The sequence below is a fragment of the Budorcas taxicolor genome, chromosome 5, assembly GCF_023091745.1.
Source record: "Budorcas taxicolor isolate Tak-1 chromosome 5, Takin1.1, whole genome shotgun sequence".
NCBI lineage: Eukaryota > Metazoa > Chordata > Mammalia > Artiodactyla > Bovidae > Budorcas > Budorcas taxicolor.
Window position 1 is genome coordinate 119,748,844 of NC_068914.1, and position 16,118 is coordinate 119,764,961.

The 16,118-nt window shown below is 46.2% G+C and overlaps 1 protein-coding gene across 1 annotated transcript in view; it reads left to right on the forward strand.

The window, feature by feature from the left end:
- USP18 (ubiquitin specific peptidase 18) overlaps positions 1–15,708 on the forward strand; it is a 32,231-nt gene extending 16,523 nt beyond the window's left edge. The window contains exons 5-11 of the mRNA XM_052640666.1: positions 5,770–5,849; positions 6,107–6,253; positions 6,584–6,679; positions 7,103–7,270; positions 12,639–12,770; positions 13,241–13,290; positions 14,854–15,708. Of these exons, the coding sequence (XP_052496626.1) occupies positions 5,770–5,849; positions 6,107–6,253; positions 6,584–6,679; positions 7,103–7,270; positions 12,639–12,770; positions 13,241–13,290; positions 14,854–14,899 (719 nt within the window). The 3' untranslated portion in view covers positions 14,900–15,708. The remainder of the gene's footprint in view (positions 1–5,769; positions 5,850–6,106; positions 6,254–6,583; positions 6,680–7,102; positions 7,271–12,638; positions 12,771–13,240; positions 13,291–14,853) is intronic.
- Positions 15,709–16,118: the final 410 nt, after the last annotated feature.

Consider the following 16,118-nt stretch of genomic DNA (forward strand, 5'->3'; position numbering starts at 1 on the left):
CTTCTCATTGTGGTGGCTTCCCTTGTTGCGGAGCACTGGCTTGAGGGCATGTGGGCTCAGCAGTTGCAGCTCCCGGGCTCTGTTGCACAGGCTCAGTGTTGTAGCCCATGGGCTTAGTTGCTGTGTGACTTGTGGGATCTTCCCAGACCAGCGCTTGAATCTGAGTCCTATCCACTGCACCACCAGGAATTCCTATCTTTGACTTTTGACAGTATTATGATGTGTCTTAGCGAACAGCCGCTGCTGCCGCTGCTGCTTCAGTCATGTCCGACTCTGTGCGACCCCATAGACGGCAGCCCACTAGGCTCCCCCGTCCCTGGGATTCTTCAGGCAAGAACACTGGAGTGGGTTGCCATTTCCTTCTCCAATGCATGAAAGTGAAAAGTGAAAGTGAAATCGCCCAGTCGTGCCCGACTCTTAGTGACCCCATGGACTGCAGCCTACCAGGCTCCTCTGTCCATGGGATTTTCCAGGCAAGAGTACTGGAGTGGGTTGCCGTTGCCTTCTCCAGAGAACAGCTAGTTGAGAGGAATATGTTTGGGAACCAACAAGCTTCATGAACTTCAATGTCTGAATGTCTCCCCGGATTTGGGACGTCCCAGCCACTGTTTCTTGAGATGTTTTCTACCCTTTCCCTTCTCGTCTTCTGGGACTCCATCAAAGTATAGGTTGTTTCCGTGCATTGTAAGTTAGGTTGTTGATTTGAGATCTTTCTTGTTTTTTAACATAAGCATTTGTAGTCTGAGTTTTTCCTCCAGCTTTGCTTTCACTGCATCCCATAAATTTTGGTATGTTGTGTTTTTATTTTCATTTGTCTCTCAATATTCTCATTTTTTCTGTTACACAACAAAGTGATTCAATATTTCTATACATTTCAAAATGAACACCATAGGTCTAATTACCATGGGTTACCATGCAAAGATATTACATAACTATTAACTCTGTTCCCCACACTGTACGTTTAATACCTGTGCTTCACTTATTTTGCAGCTGGAAGTTCGTGCCTCTTAATCTCCCTCACATATGTCTCTCCTCTCTCCACGTCACACTGGAGACTGCTCAGTTTCCTTTTGCGGTGTTAATTCAGTCGCTCAGTCATATCTGATTCTTTTGAGACCCCCATGGAGTGTAGCATACCAGGCTTCCCTGTCCTTTAGTATCTCCCAGGGTTTGCTCAACTCATGTCCATTGAGTTGATGATGCTATCCAACCATCTCATCCTCTGTGGCCCCTTTCTCCTCCTGCTCTCAGTCTTTCCCAGCATCAGGGTCTTTTCCAGTGAGTCAGCTCTTTGCATCAGGTGGCCAAATTACTGGAGCCTCAGCTTCAGCATCAGCCCTTCCAGTTAGGTTGTTTGTTTTCTTAGTGTTGAGTTTGAAGAGTTTTTTGTATATTTTGTGTCTTTTTAAAGTATCTCTTTTGTAAATATTTTCTGTCAATCTGTAGTTTGCTTTCTCATGCTCCTGACAGAGCAGAAATTGTTAATTTTAATGAAGTCCAGCTTATCAGTTCTTTCTTTTATTGATTATACCTTGCTGTCATATCTAAAAAATAATCACCAAACCCAAGGTCATGTCGATTTAGTCTTATATTATCTTTAGGAATTTTATTTACAGTTTTGCATTTTACATTTAGGTCTGTTATCTATCTTATTCATTTTTTTCTTTTTTAGGTTATAAAGTTTGTGTCCAGATTGGTTTTTTTCATGTGAATGTTCAGGTATTTTAGCAACATTTGGTGAAAACGCTGGTTTCTATTGTGAAGGAGCAATTGACCATTGTTTCAGTCAGTTCAGTGGTTCAGTCGCATCTGACTCTTTGTGACCCCATGGACTGCAGCATGCCAGGCTTCCCTGTCCATCACCAACCCTCAGAACTTACTTAATCTCATGTCCATTGAGTCGGTGACGCCATCCAACCGTCTCATCCTCTGTCTTCACCTTTTCCTCCTGTCTTCAGTCTTTCCCAAGATCTTTCAATCTTTTGACATTGTTTATTTTGATGTATTTTTGGGCTCTCTATTCTGTCCCATTGGTCTAGTTTTCTATTCTTTTGTAATACCACTTTGTCTTGATAACTGAGGCTCTGTAGTTTGACATTATCTGATTTTATTTGATTTTTTCCTTCAGTACTATGTTGGCTATTCTGAGTCTTCTGCCTCTCCAGGTAAAGTTTGGAATAAGTTTATCAATATTCATGAAATAACTTTTGGCATCTTGATGGGAGTTGCATTGAGTCTAGAGATCAGGTGAGGAGGAAGAACTGGCATGTTGACAATTTTTAGTCTTTGTATCCATGGACATGGAATATCTCTCCATTAGGTAGGTCTTTTGATTTTATTCATCAGTCTTTATAGCTTTTCTTATATCGATCTTATACATATTTGGTGAGATTTATATCTAAGTATTTCATTTCATGTGCTCTAATATAAATTATATTGTGTTTAAAATTTAAAATCTCACTTGTTCATTGCTGATATATAAGAAAGTGATTGACTTCGGTATATTTGCCTTGTAGCCTGGAATCTAACCATAATCACTTATTAGTTCCAGGAGTTTTTGGTTATTTTGCATTTTCTATATGAATGATCATGTCATCTGCAAAGAAGGACATTCTTAAATCTTCCTTTCCAGTCAGTATACCCAATAAAGGGTATACTTTTCTTATCTAATTGGCTAGGGCTTCCAATACAATGTTGAAAAGGAGTGGTGAGAGGGAACTTGTTTATTTTCCTGATCTTGGAAGAAACACTGCTAGTTTCTCACGATTAAATGTGATGTTAGCTGTAGGGTTTTTGAAGATGTTCCTTATCAATCTTAGGAAGGTTCTGTCAGTTCTTAGTTGGCTGAGAGTTTTTATCATGAATGGGTTTTGGATTTTGGCAGATGATTTACTGTATCTATTAATGTACTCATGTGAATATTCTTTAGAGCCTGTTGATGTCATAGGTTTATGAATTGATTTCCAGTTGAACTAGTCTTGCATGCCTGGGATAAGTCTTGGTTGTGGTGTATAATTCTTTTTACATTTTGTGGATTCTATTTGCTAATATTATCTTATGGATTTTGAATCTGTGTTCATGTGAGATATTGATCTGTAGTTTTCTTTTATTGGAATGTTTTTGTCTGGCTTGGTATTAGGATGAAGGTGATCTTATAGAATGAGTTGGGAAGTATTCTCTCTGCTTCTATCTTAGGAGATTTTGGGGAATTGGAAGAATTCCTCTCATAAGTGTTCAGTTGAATTCATCAGTGAACCCAGTGGATCCTCTGTTCATTTTTCCTCATTCATTTTCCTTTCATTCCTCAGACTTTATAGCCTCCGTTGACCTATTTGCAGGTTTGATGACTCCTTTGCCAACTCTGGTATGCTCTTTACTTCTGGTGAGCACTTCTGTCCTTGCACTCTTCCAGTCAGGAATTGCGATTTGGTCTTTCACATATTTTTTTTTTCTCTATTGATACTTTTTATTTGGTGAGACATTGTTTTCATTCTTTAGTTATTTTGGGTTTTTGGATGCTTTAGTTCTTTGAACATATTGTAATAACTAATCTGAAGTCTTTGTCTAGTACGATGACATCTGGGGCATTTCAGTGAGTTTCTAGTGATTGCTTTTTTCCTGTGTGTGCACCGTATTTTTCTGTTTCCTTGTGTGTCTTGTAATTTTTTGTTAGAAACTTGACACTTTAGATAATGTGACAGCACTGAACATCAGAAACCCCCACAGTGGGGTCTGTTCTTGCTGTTGTTTTTACTGTGGCTGTTCGTTTAGTCTTTCCAAAACTGATTCTGTAATGTTTATATTCCTGGTAGTATGTGCATTGGAGTATATGGTTAGCTAAGTGTCAGGTAGTGATAGGCTAGAAATTTCTTTAAATGCTTTGCACTAACAAGTCTTCTAGTCTTTGCCAAGGGGCCCTGTGTGTTGATTGGGTGCATCTTCAAAGCCCAGGCAGTTTATGACGCTTTGAGCCTTCATTTCATACTTGCACAGAACCTTAAAATCAGATGGAAAAGACTGGGGTCCTTTCGGGTCCTGGGTGTGAAATTGACCTTCTAGATCACCAGGAATATGTCAGAGCCTTTGAAAGTGTGAGGGCTTCCCTGGTGGCTCAGACCGTAAAGCGTCTGTCTGCAATGCAGGAGACGTGGGTTCGATCCCTGGGTTGGAAAGATCCCCTGGAGAAGGAAACAGCAGTCCACTCCAATACCCTTGCCTGGAAAATCCCATGGACGGAGGAGCCTGGTAGGCTACATGGGGTTGCAGAGTTGGACACCATGACCATGGGGTTGCAGAGTCGGACACGACTGAGTGACTTCACTTTCACTTTGAAAGTGTGCAGTGAACATCTTATTCCCTTTAAGATCTTTCCTTTGGGTTTCTGGCCAGGCTTTTCTTTCCTCAGCTGGCATGGTTGCCTTGCTGCTGCTGCTGCTGCCAAGTCACTTCAGTCGTGTCCGACTCTGTGTTACCCCATAGATGGCAGCCCACTAGGCTCCTCTGTCCCTGGGATACTCCAGGCAAGAGTGCTGGAGTGGGTTGCCATTTCCTTCTCCAATGCATGAAAGTGAAAAGTAAAAGGGAAGTCGCTCAGTCATGTCCAACTGCACTGTTTATTGTCGCTAAGTATTTTCCACAGACGCCCTGGGAATACTACAGGCTTTCAGCTCTGAGTCAGGTTAAATAACAGTAACCTCCTTTAAATGGGCTTTTCCTGGAGCTGCTGCAAACAGGTCAGATCTTGGGAATGCTCCTGGCCAGGGCTTTCCTAGGTGCCCAGTCTGGCCCCAGCCTGTCACCTCTGGCAACTGCAAGGCTTCTCATTTTCAAGGCTTCTGCAGAGCATTGAAGTGGGTGTGGGAACCAGCCAAGCTGAGGAAGCTGCAGTTCCTGCTCTACAGTTTTTCTTGAATTCCTAAGATTTTTGTAAATTCTTGGTTTTGTTGCTTTTGTGGAGGAGTGAGTTTAGAGAGACCCTCTCTCTGCTGCCCCAGGTATAACTCATGTTTCTCTAGTTTTCCTAACAGTTTGTACGCCTGGGGAAGTCTTCTCTAAATTGTGAGTCCATAGATGTGAGTATGCGGATACTCCCCTTCTGCTAAAATGTAGGTTTCCTGGGGACAGGAACTTTCTCTGGCTTGTGTAGTAACTGCATGTAGCAGAAGTGAAGGAAATTATAGGTTGGGCAGGGCCCCGGTATTTCTCAGATGAATTGGGACTCCTGGTTCTGGAATGAGACGAGGCAGGATGTTTCTGCCTGTCAAAGTGACTTGACCCTCTTCATGTCCTGTGTTGACTCTGGGGAAGGCAGCCTGCTGAAAGTAATTCTCTGGAGACAGCATCAGTTCAACCTGCTACTAGCCTGTTAACCCTTGTTTTGGGATTATTAGCTTGGAATTTGGATTGATTAACGATTCAGCTGGGCTTTCCGGGTGACTCAGATGGTAAAGAATCTGCCTGCAAAGCAGGAGAACCCCGGTTCGATCCCTAGGTGGATGATCTAACAAGTAATGCTCACCGATTATGTGCCGGTTATTGACTTGGCAAGGGAATTAGACTGACAGAGTCTTTGCCTCCATGGAGCTGACAGTTGAGAGGAGAGACAAGCCAAAACAAAATAAAACCCCCAAACATTGTGTACAGATTGTGATAACTATCACAAAGGAAATGGTGTTAACAGGTATGAATACTTAGTCTAGCAGCTGGGGCAGGAGGGCATGACTGGCATCCTGGGCCCTTACCCTGGGAGTTGCTTTTCTCTTTGGCCAGTGTTTGTCCAGCACGACGCTGCCCAGCTCTACCTCACAGTCTGGAACCTGATCAAGGACCAGATCACAGATGTGGACTTGGTAAGTCCTAGAACTGAGAGCTCAGAAAGGGAGGGTGCTGTCCTTGTGCACATGGAAACCAAGAGGAAACGTGTAGAACCGCAGTTGTGCAGGGTGGCCACTGTGACTTCTCTGCACCTTAGTGAGCAGGGGCGGGGGCAGCCGCTGTTTCTGGAGCTCTGTGTGGCACCTCCAGCTCTGGACATGGCTGACCTGCTCACTCGGGCTCTCTCTGCCCCTCTTCCTCCTGCCCCCCACCCCCCCGCCCTACCTCGCAGGTGGCAAGGCTGCAAGCCCTCTACACCATCCGCTTGAAGGAGTCCTTGGCCTGTCTTGAATGTACCTCGGAGATGGGCAGAAACAGCAGCATGCTGGCCCTCCCCCTGTCTGTCTTTGATATGCACTGGAAGCCCCTGAAAACGCTGGTGAGATTCCTCCTGGGGAGTTTGCTATTCCCGGCAGCCCAATGTTGCCAGCGCTCCCTTGCTTCTTTAATGCACCCTTGGCTTTTAAAAACTAATTTCCATTTCCTAACCATGGATCTGGCTAAGTTCGCCTTTGATTTGCAGGAAAAATAAGTCTCTCCTCTTGCTCCCCTTGTCCTTCCTGCTCCTCAACAAGTAGATCCTCTCTGAGATCCTGGCATGTGGCACCATGTGGGCTGATGATAGGGGGACTTGGGGAGAACCCTCATCTGTGGGGAGAGGGGTGACCCCAGGTGGAGTAACCCTGGCTTTCCCTGCTCTCTGGGGCAGGAGGACGCCCTCCACTGTTTCTTCCAGCCCCAGGAGCTGTCCAGCACAGACAAGTGCTTCTGTGGGAGCTGTGGCAGGAAGACTCGCTGGAAGCAGGTACTCGCTGCTGATCAGAGGCTTCCCTGGACTGTGGGGTGGGGGTGGGGGCCCTTGGGGAGGGGCCACGCTGAGGGAGGAAATCCGCCTGGCTGGGTCCAGGATCCTGGGGCTTCTAATGCCCAGAGCTGTGAATGCGCTCCTGGGGCCCCATCACTGTGGGGGTGGGGAGGGCACAAGAGCCACACTCAGGCCCACCCTCGCCTGGGCTCAGGGAGCAGACTCTGCAGTCCCCTACAGACCCCTGTGGAGCCCTGGGCTGCTCAAGTCTTCTGTGGGAGACCCAGCAGATTCCGAGGATGGGTGCCGTTCCACTCCCTTCTTTTTTGGGAGGAAGAACATCCCGTTAGCCCTGGTGCTTCTTGGAATTGATCTGTTTCAAGTGCCTGGGACTCATCTCCATGGTGACTGTGTTTTTTCCAGGTCTTGACACTGACCCACTTGCCCCAAACACTGACCATCCACCTCATGAGATTCTCCATCAGAAACCTGCGGGCAGAAAAAGTCTGCCACTCCTTGTATTTCCCCCAGAGTCTGGATCTAACCAAGCTCCTTGAGACAGAGGGAGAGCCCTGCAGTGCTGAGGAGCAGGTGAGGGCCCTCGTGCTCCTTACACACACACGCACCCACAAACCCCCCACCCTACCCCCCTGCCACACACACACCCTGGCCTCATCAGAGCTCTGTCTCCCTCCCCCTGCCCATCAGACACCACATCCTTTGTCTGCCTTCTTCCCCTGAGCTGCCCAGCATCACACACACCAGAGATGCGTTTTGGGTTTGGGGCATTATCCTTTCCTCTGTGGCTGAGCTCAGGACGCACAGGGAGGAACACTCACGCACGCTCAGTGTGATTTGTGGAAACATACTCACACATTCAAGAAACACTGATCTTTCAAATAAGGAGTTTGGAGTCTTCTTGAATAACAGCCATGGGGCTGTTAGCTTCACATTCCCACCAGCGTTGCTGTTGGCAGCTGCATTTCTGTTAAGACTCAGAAGACTTTATGTCTAATGGCTGGATTTGTGCTCAGCTATCTCCCAGCACTGACGGAAGGAACCATACTTCAGCACCTTCCTTTTACATAGGGTGTGCCACAGGTGACCCGCGTCCTGGGTGCTAAGCAGCACCAGCCTTGCTTCCTTCTCCCGACAGATTACACTCACCTTGGGGATAAGAAAGCAGCCAGCACTTGGGGCCAAATTGACTTAGAGTCAAGTTGGATCCAGTTGTCTTGAGTTAGTAAGTTGTCGGGAGATTCTGAGAAAAAGTGACATAAATGTCTTTTCTCCATAGGCTTAAAATCCTACATTTATTGCCATATATACATGGGTCAATTTTTGGACTGTCTGTTTTGTTCCACTGGGCTGCTTACTATCCATGCTCTAGAACTATGGGTTTGTGTTTTTTTTTGAAAATTGAGGTCTGACCGTGGTGACTGTGTTTGAGTGGCTCCTATTATAACAGTGTTTCCTTCCCAGTTTGGGGCATAGGATTCTGTTCTTTCCTTCTAGTTTCCTTATTTCCACTTGCACAGCCTACCTAATGAAGTATCTTAAAATTCTTTTACCTTGAAAAGACGTGTGAGGAATTATATAATGTCTCCCTATCTACCAACAGCCTAAACAGTTGTGCAGACTCACAACCAGTCTTTCTTTACTTGCACCCCATCCTCTTCCTTCTCCAAACCTCTACTGGGTTATTCTGAAGCAAATCTCAGATGCCATGTGTGTCCTTTGCAAGTATTTCATTATGTCTGTCTAGGGCTTCCTCGGTGGCTCAGATGGTAAAGAGTCCACCTTCAATGCTGGAGACCTGGGTTCAAGCCCTGGGTCAGGAAGATCCCCTGGAGGAGGGCATGGCCGCCCACTGCAGTATTCTTGCCTAGAGAATCCCCGTGGACCGAGGAGCCTGGCGGGCTACGGGCCACGAGGTCTCTAAGAGTTGGACATGACGAGCGCCTGAGCACACAGCGCGTGTCTCTCTAAAGAAGCAGCGCGCTGTTTCCAAACATGACCAGTTCCGTCTCATGCTTATGTAATATCCTCTAATATCCAATCAGTATGTGGATCTCCTTGACTGTCCTGTAAGATGTTGGCTGCGTTTGAATCTAGGTCCACATAAGGCCTACACTTGCATTTGCCTCGGTTTGCTCCCTCCCTCCCTTGGCCTTTCTTTTTTCCGTAGGTTCTGTTTCTTTGTTGTTCTCTCTCCTTTTCTTTTCCTTGAGATGCATTTGTTTGAAGGGTTTTGTGTACACCCAGAATTGGCTGGTGGTCTTGTTCGGTGCTTTCCTCTCTTCTTGTATTTCCTGTAAACTGATAGTTCCATCCAGAGTTTGCCCCAGCGTAATGTTAAAAACCCAGCGTAATGTCCTCACGGGAAAACAGAGAATGATTTGAGCCCTCCCTTTTAGGGACCAAGCTTCATTTTGTCGACTGAAAAATATAGTTACAACCTGAAAGAAGAGAGTTGTTTTATTTGGTAGGAATGTTTAGGACTCAGAGTCCCACAGACAGTATCTCAGTAGCTCTGAGAAAACTGCTCCAAGGAGGCAAGAGGGCAGTGAACCAGTGAGGTTGCTCAGTCGTGTCCGACTCTTTGCAACCCCATGGACTGTAGCTTACCAGGCTCCTCCACCCCTGGAATTTTCCAGGCAGGAGTACTGGAGTGGGTTGCCATTTCCTTCTCCAGGGGATCTTTGTAACCCAGGGATCGGCAGGCAGATGCTTTACCATCTGAGACACCAGGGAGGCAGGCTATATACAAGTTTGCAGTGGAGGGAGCAGGCAGTCTGAACATCAAAGGTCAGGTATGAAGCTAAGGAGTTGGGCACTCTATGTATGGGTGCAAGCCTCTGGGCTTGAATTCACTCCTTTCGTGTGCAGCTCAGCTACCTGAGCACCTCAGCCAGTCCTGTTTCTTTGTTTGCCTGGCTTCTGGCACCCCCCACCCCCAACAGCAGTCACTGTGGGGTGGCAGCATCTGCTGGACCTCAGTTTTGGGGAGCCCTCATTCACATTTGGAGGTCATAGATCGCTGGTGGCTGTGACATTTCTTGTTTATTAATAGGCAGGAGATATTTTCATTTCACAGTTTGTACCACCTTCATCCTGTCTCCTTCATAATCCCACTTCAGAGTCTCAGGTAAGGGACATTATTTGACTGTATTGAGAAGAAAAGCACAATTTTCCTGACTCTTGTGGAGATCTTGTTCAAAATGAAAACTCTCACCACTGTTCCCTTTTCACAGAGAATTGTCTCCTACCTAGCCTTTCTGAGACCAAAGGGAGCACGGTTAATTACCCCAAACCTGGTGGCTATGCTGGTCTTTCCCTTACCGTGATGCTGTCTTACTGATTCTGCTCTGCTTCACATCTGTCTCCTCCAGACCTCTCTCCTGGGGCTTCTTTCTCTGCTTCTGGATCCTTTCCTGCCCATTTTTATTGGTATTTAGTTTTCATCGCATTCCTTTTTCTTCCCATTGTTCAAATGTCTTCTCATTAGTTCTTATGGTTTTGATCATCTGAAACTGAGGACTTCCGAGTCCCTGTCCCCTACCCAGGTCTCACTCTTGATCCCCAAACCAGGGTGTCCACCTCCGGCTGAGTCCTGAGAAACTCGCTGTCTTCATCCCCAGACGCCTCTGTTCCATGTGTAACTTTGTAGCACCAACGTCTTCCTAATTTCCAAGCCAAGAATCTGGGGTTCATCCTTGCAGTGCCCTCTACTTACTCTTTCCCACCGTATCCATCAGTTGCAGAGTGACTTACTGTTTTTCCTTGACTTTGCACAAATCTGTCCCCCACTTCCTCAGTACTGGAGTCAAAAGCTGGCACTTCAGAGCCAGGCAGGCTTGGGTGGAGGTCCCGCCTCTTGATGAGCTCTAAATCTGACGTGAGTTACTCTACTCCCTGAGCTCAGATTCCACGTCTGCAAAATGAGATTAATGCCGACACCCCGTGTACAGGTTCGCTGTGGATATTAAATGAAGCAGTGCGTATGAATCACATTTATCTCTAAACATAGAATCCTACTTAGTCATTAGCTCTCATCAGATGCAAAATCCATTTCAGAATGCATCATGTTAGATGAAGGCATACCATATTGTTTTATGAGCCTTGAATGTCTTGTTCTGAAGATGTATTATTATTTTAAACAGTGGACCTCCAGGGAAGTCCCCATAGCATCTTTTTTAAAAATTTTATTTATTTTGACTGTACTGGGTTTTTGTTGCTTTGTACTGGCTTTCTCTAGTTGTGGAGATCAGGGGCTGCTGTTTATCGTGGTGAGGGGGCTGCTCATTGTGGTGGCTTCTCTTGTGGCGGCGCGCAGGCTCTAGATGCGTGGGCTTCAGTAATCACAGCACCCGGGCTCAGCGGTTGTGGCTTGTGGGTTAGATCTGCACCATGTGGAATCTTCCCAGACCAGGGATCGAACCTGTGTCCCTTGCATCGGCAGTTGGATTCTTATCCACTGTGCCACCAGGGAAGTCCCTGAAGATGTATTATTAAGTGAAGTGCAAAGTATTTCCTGCTTCTGATTCTTACGCTTCTCATGAAAGGTGTGAAGGCAGTTTTCTCTCAGTGGCTAGACATATTTAGGCATATTTTTTATATACAGCGTGGATGTGTGAATATGTCTGCAGTTAGTAAAATTGTCATCACGAGACTGCTAAAGGCACTGTAAAATCATAAAGAGCTGTAACTTTTAGCAAAGCAATAAATAATACAAATCTAACAAAGAACCAGAATAATAACGCTTAAGCTTGTTTTGAAGTAGTTCACCTGAGCAAGTATGTCATAAAATATTTGCGTGTGTTGCTAATGGAAATATTCACTTTTCAAATTTTATATTAGATATACATTTGTCTGTCACCTATCATATAACAGTTCCAGTATGCTATTAATATTATAGCACATAAATTATATATTTATGCTCATAATTTTCTTACAGCATATGAACCTTAGGTTTCTAAAGAAAAAAATTATAGACTCAGCATCTAGATATGACTCTTTAATTGGTCAGGAGGAGTAAGAAACATTTAATTCACAACACAAAGTAATTTTTTTCTTTGAGGGTGCTTTATGATGTAATATGTAGAAGAATATTGTATTTGAAAATGAAAGTCACTCGGTTGTGTCTGATTCTTTGTGACCCTGGCAAGAATACTGGAGTGGGTAGCTGTTCCCTTCTGCAGGAGATCTTCCTGACCCAGAAATTGGGGTCTCCTGCATTGCAGGTAGATTCTTTACCAGCTGAGCTCCCAGGAAATATTGTATTTAAATCACGGAAAAATCAAATATTAGTTCACTTTTGGGATTATAAAAAAGTAATGTATGTGAAGACTTAGCCAAATGCTGGAAGTTAGCTGGTAATTATGTTTATAATGCTTGTTGTCATTTCGTGGTGCTTCTTGCGGGTGGTCAGTCTCTCACCATTTCTTCTCTCAGCTGTGACTCTGCCTCACTTGGACTCTCAAGCCATTTTCATATCCCTTCACTCTGGTGTTCTCAAACGCAAATCTGATGCTGCTGCTCCTCTGCGCAGAGCCTTCCAAGGCTGCCACTGCTGGGATGTTTTGACTCCTGACTCAGCCTCAGTGGCTCCCTGCACCCCTGCCCCATCCCTCGACCCCTTCCCCCACCACTGTCCCCCGGGGCGTGCTGCCAGACCTCCACAGATCCTTCAGGGTCAGTTTAAGCACATTGTCTCTGGGGAGCTTTCCTCAACTGCTCATTCCTTCTTATTTTGGGGTAGAGACTGGTTCCCAGATTTATCTGTAAACCTGGTGTGAAACTTCGCTTCACAGCTGTGCTGTAATCAGGTGTGAGCATCTTGTGGTCAGAGATGGTCTTCTGGGGCCGTGGGTGCACCAGTGCCTGGCAGAGAGGCACTGAGAAGCAGAGGGTCGGAAGAGGAGGTGTGATGGGGGTCCCTTATCCTTGTGTCCTTCAGCGTGGAGGGCACTATGAGCTCTTTGCTGTGATCGCCCACGTGGGGAATGCTGACTACGGTCACTACTGTGCCTACATCCGGAGTTCTGAAGATGGAGAATGGTTCTGCTTCAATGACTCCAATGTTTGTTGGGTGAGACATGTCCTCCCAAACTGCCTCTTGCCCTGGGTTCTCCATCTCTAATGGGTTCTGAGCCAGGACTGGAAGGCCACTGGGACCCAGACACACTGAGGTCCTGTTTTCTGTGGCAGAGGAACCTTTGTGAAATTTGAAGCCCTTTACTGCATGGAGCCCAGTCTGGTTCACAGCTCTGCTACAGTCTACTTAGCCTAGCATCCTGGTTTCTGGAATTCTCGGCTCAGGGCCCTGCAAGCTTGTGCTCTGGGCTAACCTATGAAGGCAAGAAGCTCTAGAAAGAGTTACAAAATCTGGGCCCGGCATAACCAAGTGTAGACAATGCACTCGGGACTCGGTGTGCCGAGAGCCTATCACTGGGTGGTCGGGCCTGGGAATAGTCAGACTGGTCTTTCTAGGGGAGCGAGGGCAGCTGGCAGCACCATCACTCTCTGGCCACTTAACCTGGTTTGTCTTTGTCCTTGCAGGTGTCCTGGAAAGACGTCCAGTGTACCTATGGAAATCACAACTACCGCTGGTGAGGAGGGCTGGGTGGTGAGATGCCTCACTCAGGGCATCTGTTGCTGTAGGAGAGGGCTGCCACTCCCCTTTGGAGGCCCAGAGAATATGCTCAGCCTAGTTTTTCAGCCCCATCCACTGCGCTGCTCCTCTCCTAGTTTATTTTTAAAATTTTTTTCATAGATAAAGGTTTGAAATTACATATGTATTTTTAAATTAATTAAAAAATGTCTGTGAGTGCTGTGTCTTCGTTGCTTTCTCTGGCTGTGGCGGGCGGGGGCCCTTTGTTGCAGGTGTGCAAGCTTCTGACTGGGGGGGCTGCTTTCGCTGCGGAGGACAGGCCTCAGAGCTTGCAGGCTCAGCAGTTGTAGTGCGCAGGCTTAGCTGCTCCGCGGCGTGCGGAGCCTTCCCAGACCAGAGATGGAACCGTGTCCCCTGCACTGGCAGGTGGAGTCTTAAGTACTGCTCTGCCAGGGAGGTCCTCCTCTTGCAGTTTAGACCCAGCAGTGCTAAAGTGTCTGAGGCTCCCAAACATCACACCATCCCTGGCTTTGCACGTGCTGCCCCTTCCCCTAGTTTGTCCCTGAGGCAAACCACCTTCATGCTTCCGTGCTTCTGCTCATGCCCACCTGCCCTGTAATGCCTTCCCAGCACCATCCAGGCAGGTTTGCAGGAGCCTCTCAGGTGCTTTGCGTCATGTGCTCACCTCCTCACAGCCAGGACCACGCTGCTCGGTCATTGTTCACCTGCATAACATTCTTTCACGTTAACCATGAACTCTTCGGAGGCAAGGATCACTCTTGTCCTTCTCCGTTGTCTGGTACGGAGGCTTGAATTTAGTCAATAACAGTAAATATATTGTTGAAAATCAGTAACTACACAGAGGGGAGGCTGGAGAGGAAAAAGCTTGGCAGAGACTTCGCAAGTTTTTTCTGCAGAGCTTCTGGGTTAGAGGTGACAGTGCACACTAAGCGTGGTGCGGGACGTGGCCCCAGCCACATGAGTAGGTCTTCACTTGGAAACTGATAAATTGGGTGAAATTTGTGCTTGAAATCCTGCTCCCCCCACCCCTGCAACCTGCTACTTTTCCTCTTCTCCTTTTCTTCTAAGCATCTCCCTTAGATACACTCTTAGATACACACTTGGTCACCTTTTGGTTGTCAGTGATCCCCCGTTATTTAGATCAATAAATAACGAGGGTTTGGCAGACTTTTTCTGTCAAAGGCCAGAGAGCAAATGTTTCAGTTTCTGGGATACACAACCTGTGTCTCTGCTCCTTGGCTCTGCTTCTGCAACACAAAAGCAGCCACCGGTGGTACATGAGTGAGCATATGTAGCTTTGTTCCTGTTACATTTACTTAAGTTCATGGGCTCATAGTTTGTCAACCCCTGCTTGAGATGTTAGCTAATAGTTATTTACCCAGGTCCCCAGTTTTGTCTGCTCTGAGCTGATAGATAGACGAAGACCTGATCCAGTAACCTGGGAAGTTTTCTGATGGGTGTTCTAGCGTGAAGTAATAATGTAGTAATGAACTCGGAATGTTTCGTCTCAGTGATGCCCTTGCACTTTTTTCCTTTCTAGGCGGGAGACTGCCTATCTCCTGTTCTACGTGAAGACCGAGTCCTAATGGATGTTCCCTAAACCGTCAGAGGCCTGCAGAGTATCATCTTCCTTTTCTGTTCCTGTCTCTGCAGAGTCTTGTAAGAAGCTCTGCAGTGAGGAGAGGCACCATTTTCAAACTGTTTACATTTTATTTATAATCAGTGGTAATTTTTGAAATATTTAGCAGTGACACTACACAGGTCTGGATCAGTCAGAATGGGTTCCACTGGAGATCTCAAGGCTGGATCAGATCAGGTGTGGATTGTTCCTGCTGTACAAGGCATAGATCCTTTAGCTGGGAGCTGCAGAGTCCACGTGCTCCCAGGGGAGGAGAGACCAGGCCAGTGCTGGTAGCAGGAGGCAGTTGGGCAACAAAGGGCTGTGGTCAGGAATTATTTCAATATTCTATAGCTAATGTGACTATACTGGTAGGTACTGATTGTATATCATTTCTATTTATAATTTTAAAAACTTTGAGGGCTTCTCTAGTGGCTCAGTGGTAAAGAATCCACCTGCCAATGCAGGAGACATGGGTTTGATCCCTGATCTGGGAAGAGCCCACATGCTGTGGAGCAACTAAGCCTGTGCAGCACAACTACTGAGCCTGTGCTTGGAGCCCGGGAGCCACAAGGATGGAGCTCACGTGCCCTAGAGCCTGTGCTCCGAAACGGGAGAAGCCGCTGCAGTGAGAAGCCTGTGTGCCACAACTGGATAGCAACCCCCGCTCAACACAGCCAGAAAAAAGCTCTCACAGCAACAAAGACCCAGCACAGCCAAAAATGAAAAAGAAAAAAATTTTAATGTGTATCAATTACATGAAACTCAAGTGCTTTGTAATTGTTATTCATTTATTTGATGAATATGTATTGATCACCTACTCTGTGAAATGGTATGCCAGACACAGTAATGAATACAATTCTTTCTCTCAAAAAGAACTTTTTAATTTAATGGGAGTTGATTAAAATACACGATACTGAGGGTTTATGCTACAGGAATTCAAAGGAAAGTAAATGAAAATGCTTCTGCTGTGCGCCCACAGGAGAAGCCTGAAGGCCGGAAGGGGGCTGAGAGTGAGAACAGTTTGTAACCCAGTGGCATGGCTCAGGGTTCAGGGACCCTCCACACACCCGCATGGAAGGGAGGTGGGGCTCAGCACGTTGATCTTGATCCAGGCTCAGAAGTTTGGGTCTAACTTAATACGTAATGAGGATTTCTTTTTTTTTTTTTGGAAAGTGTTCAAAAAG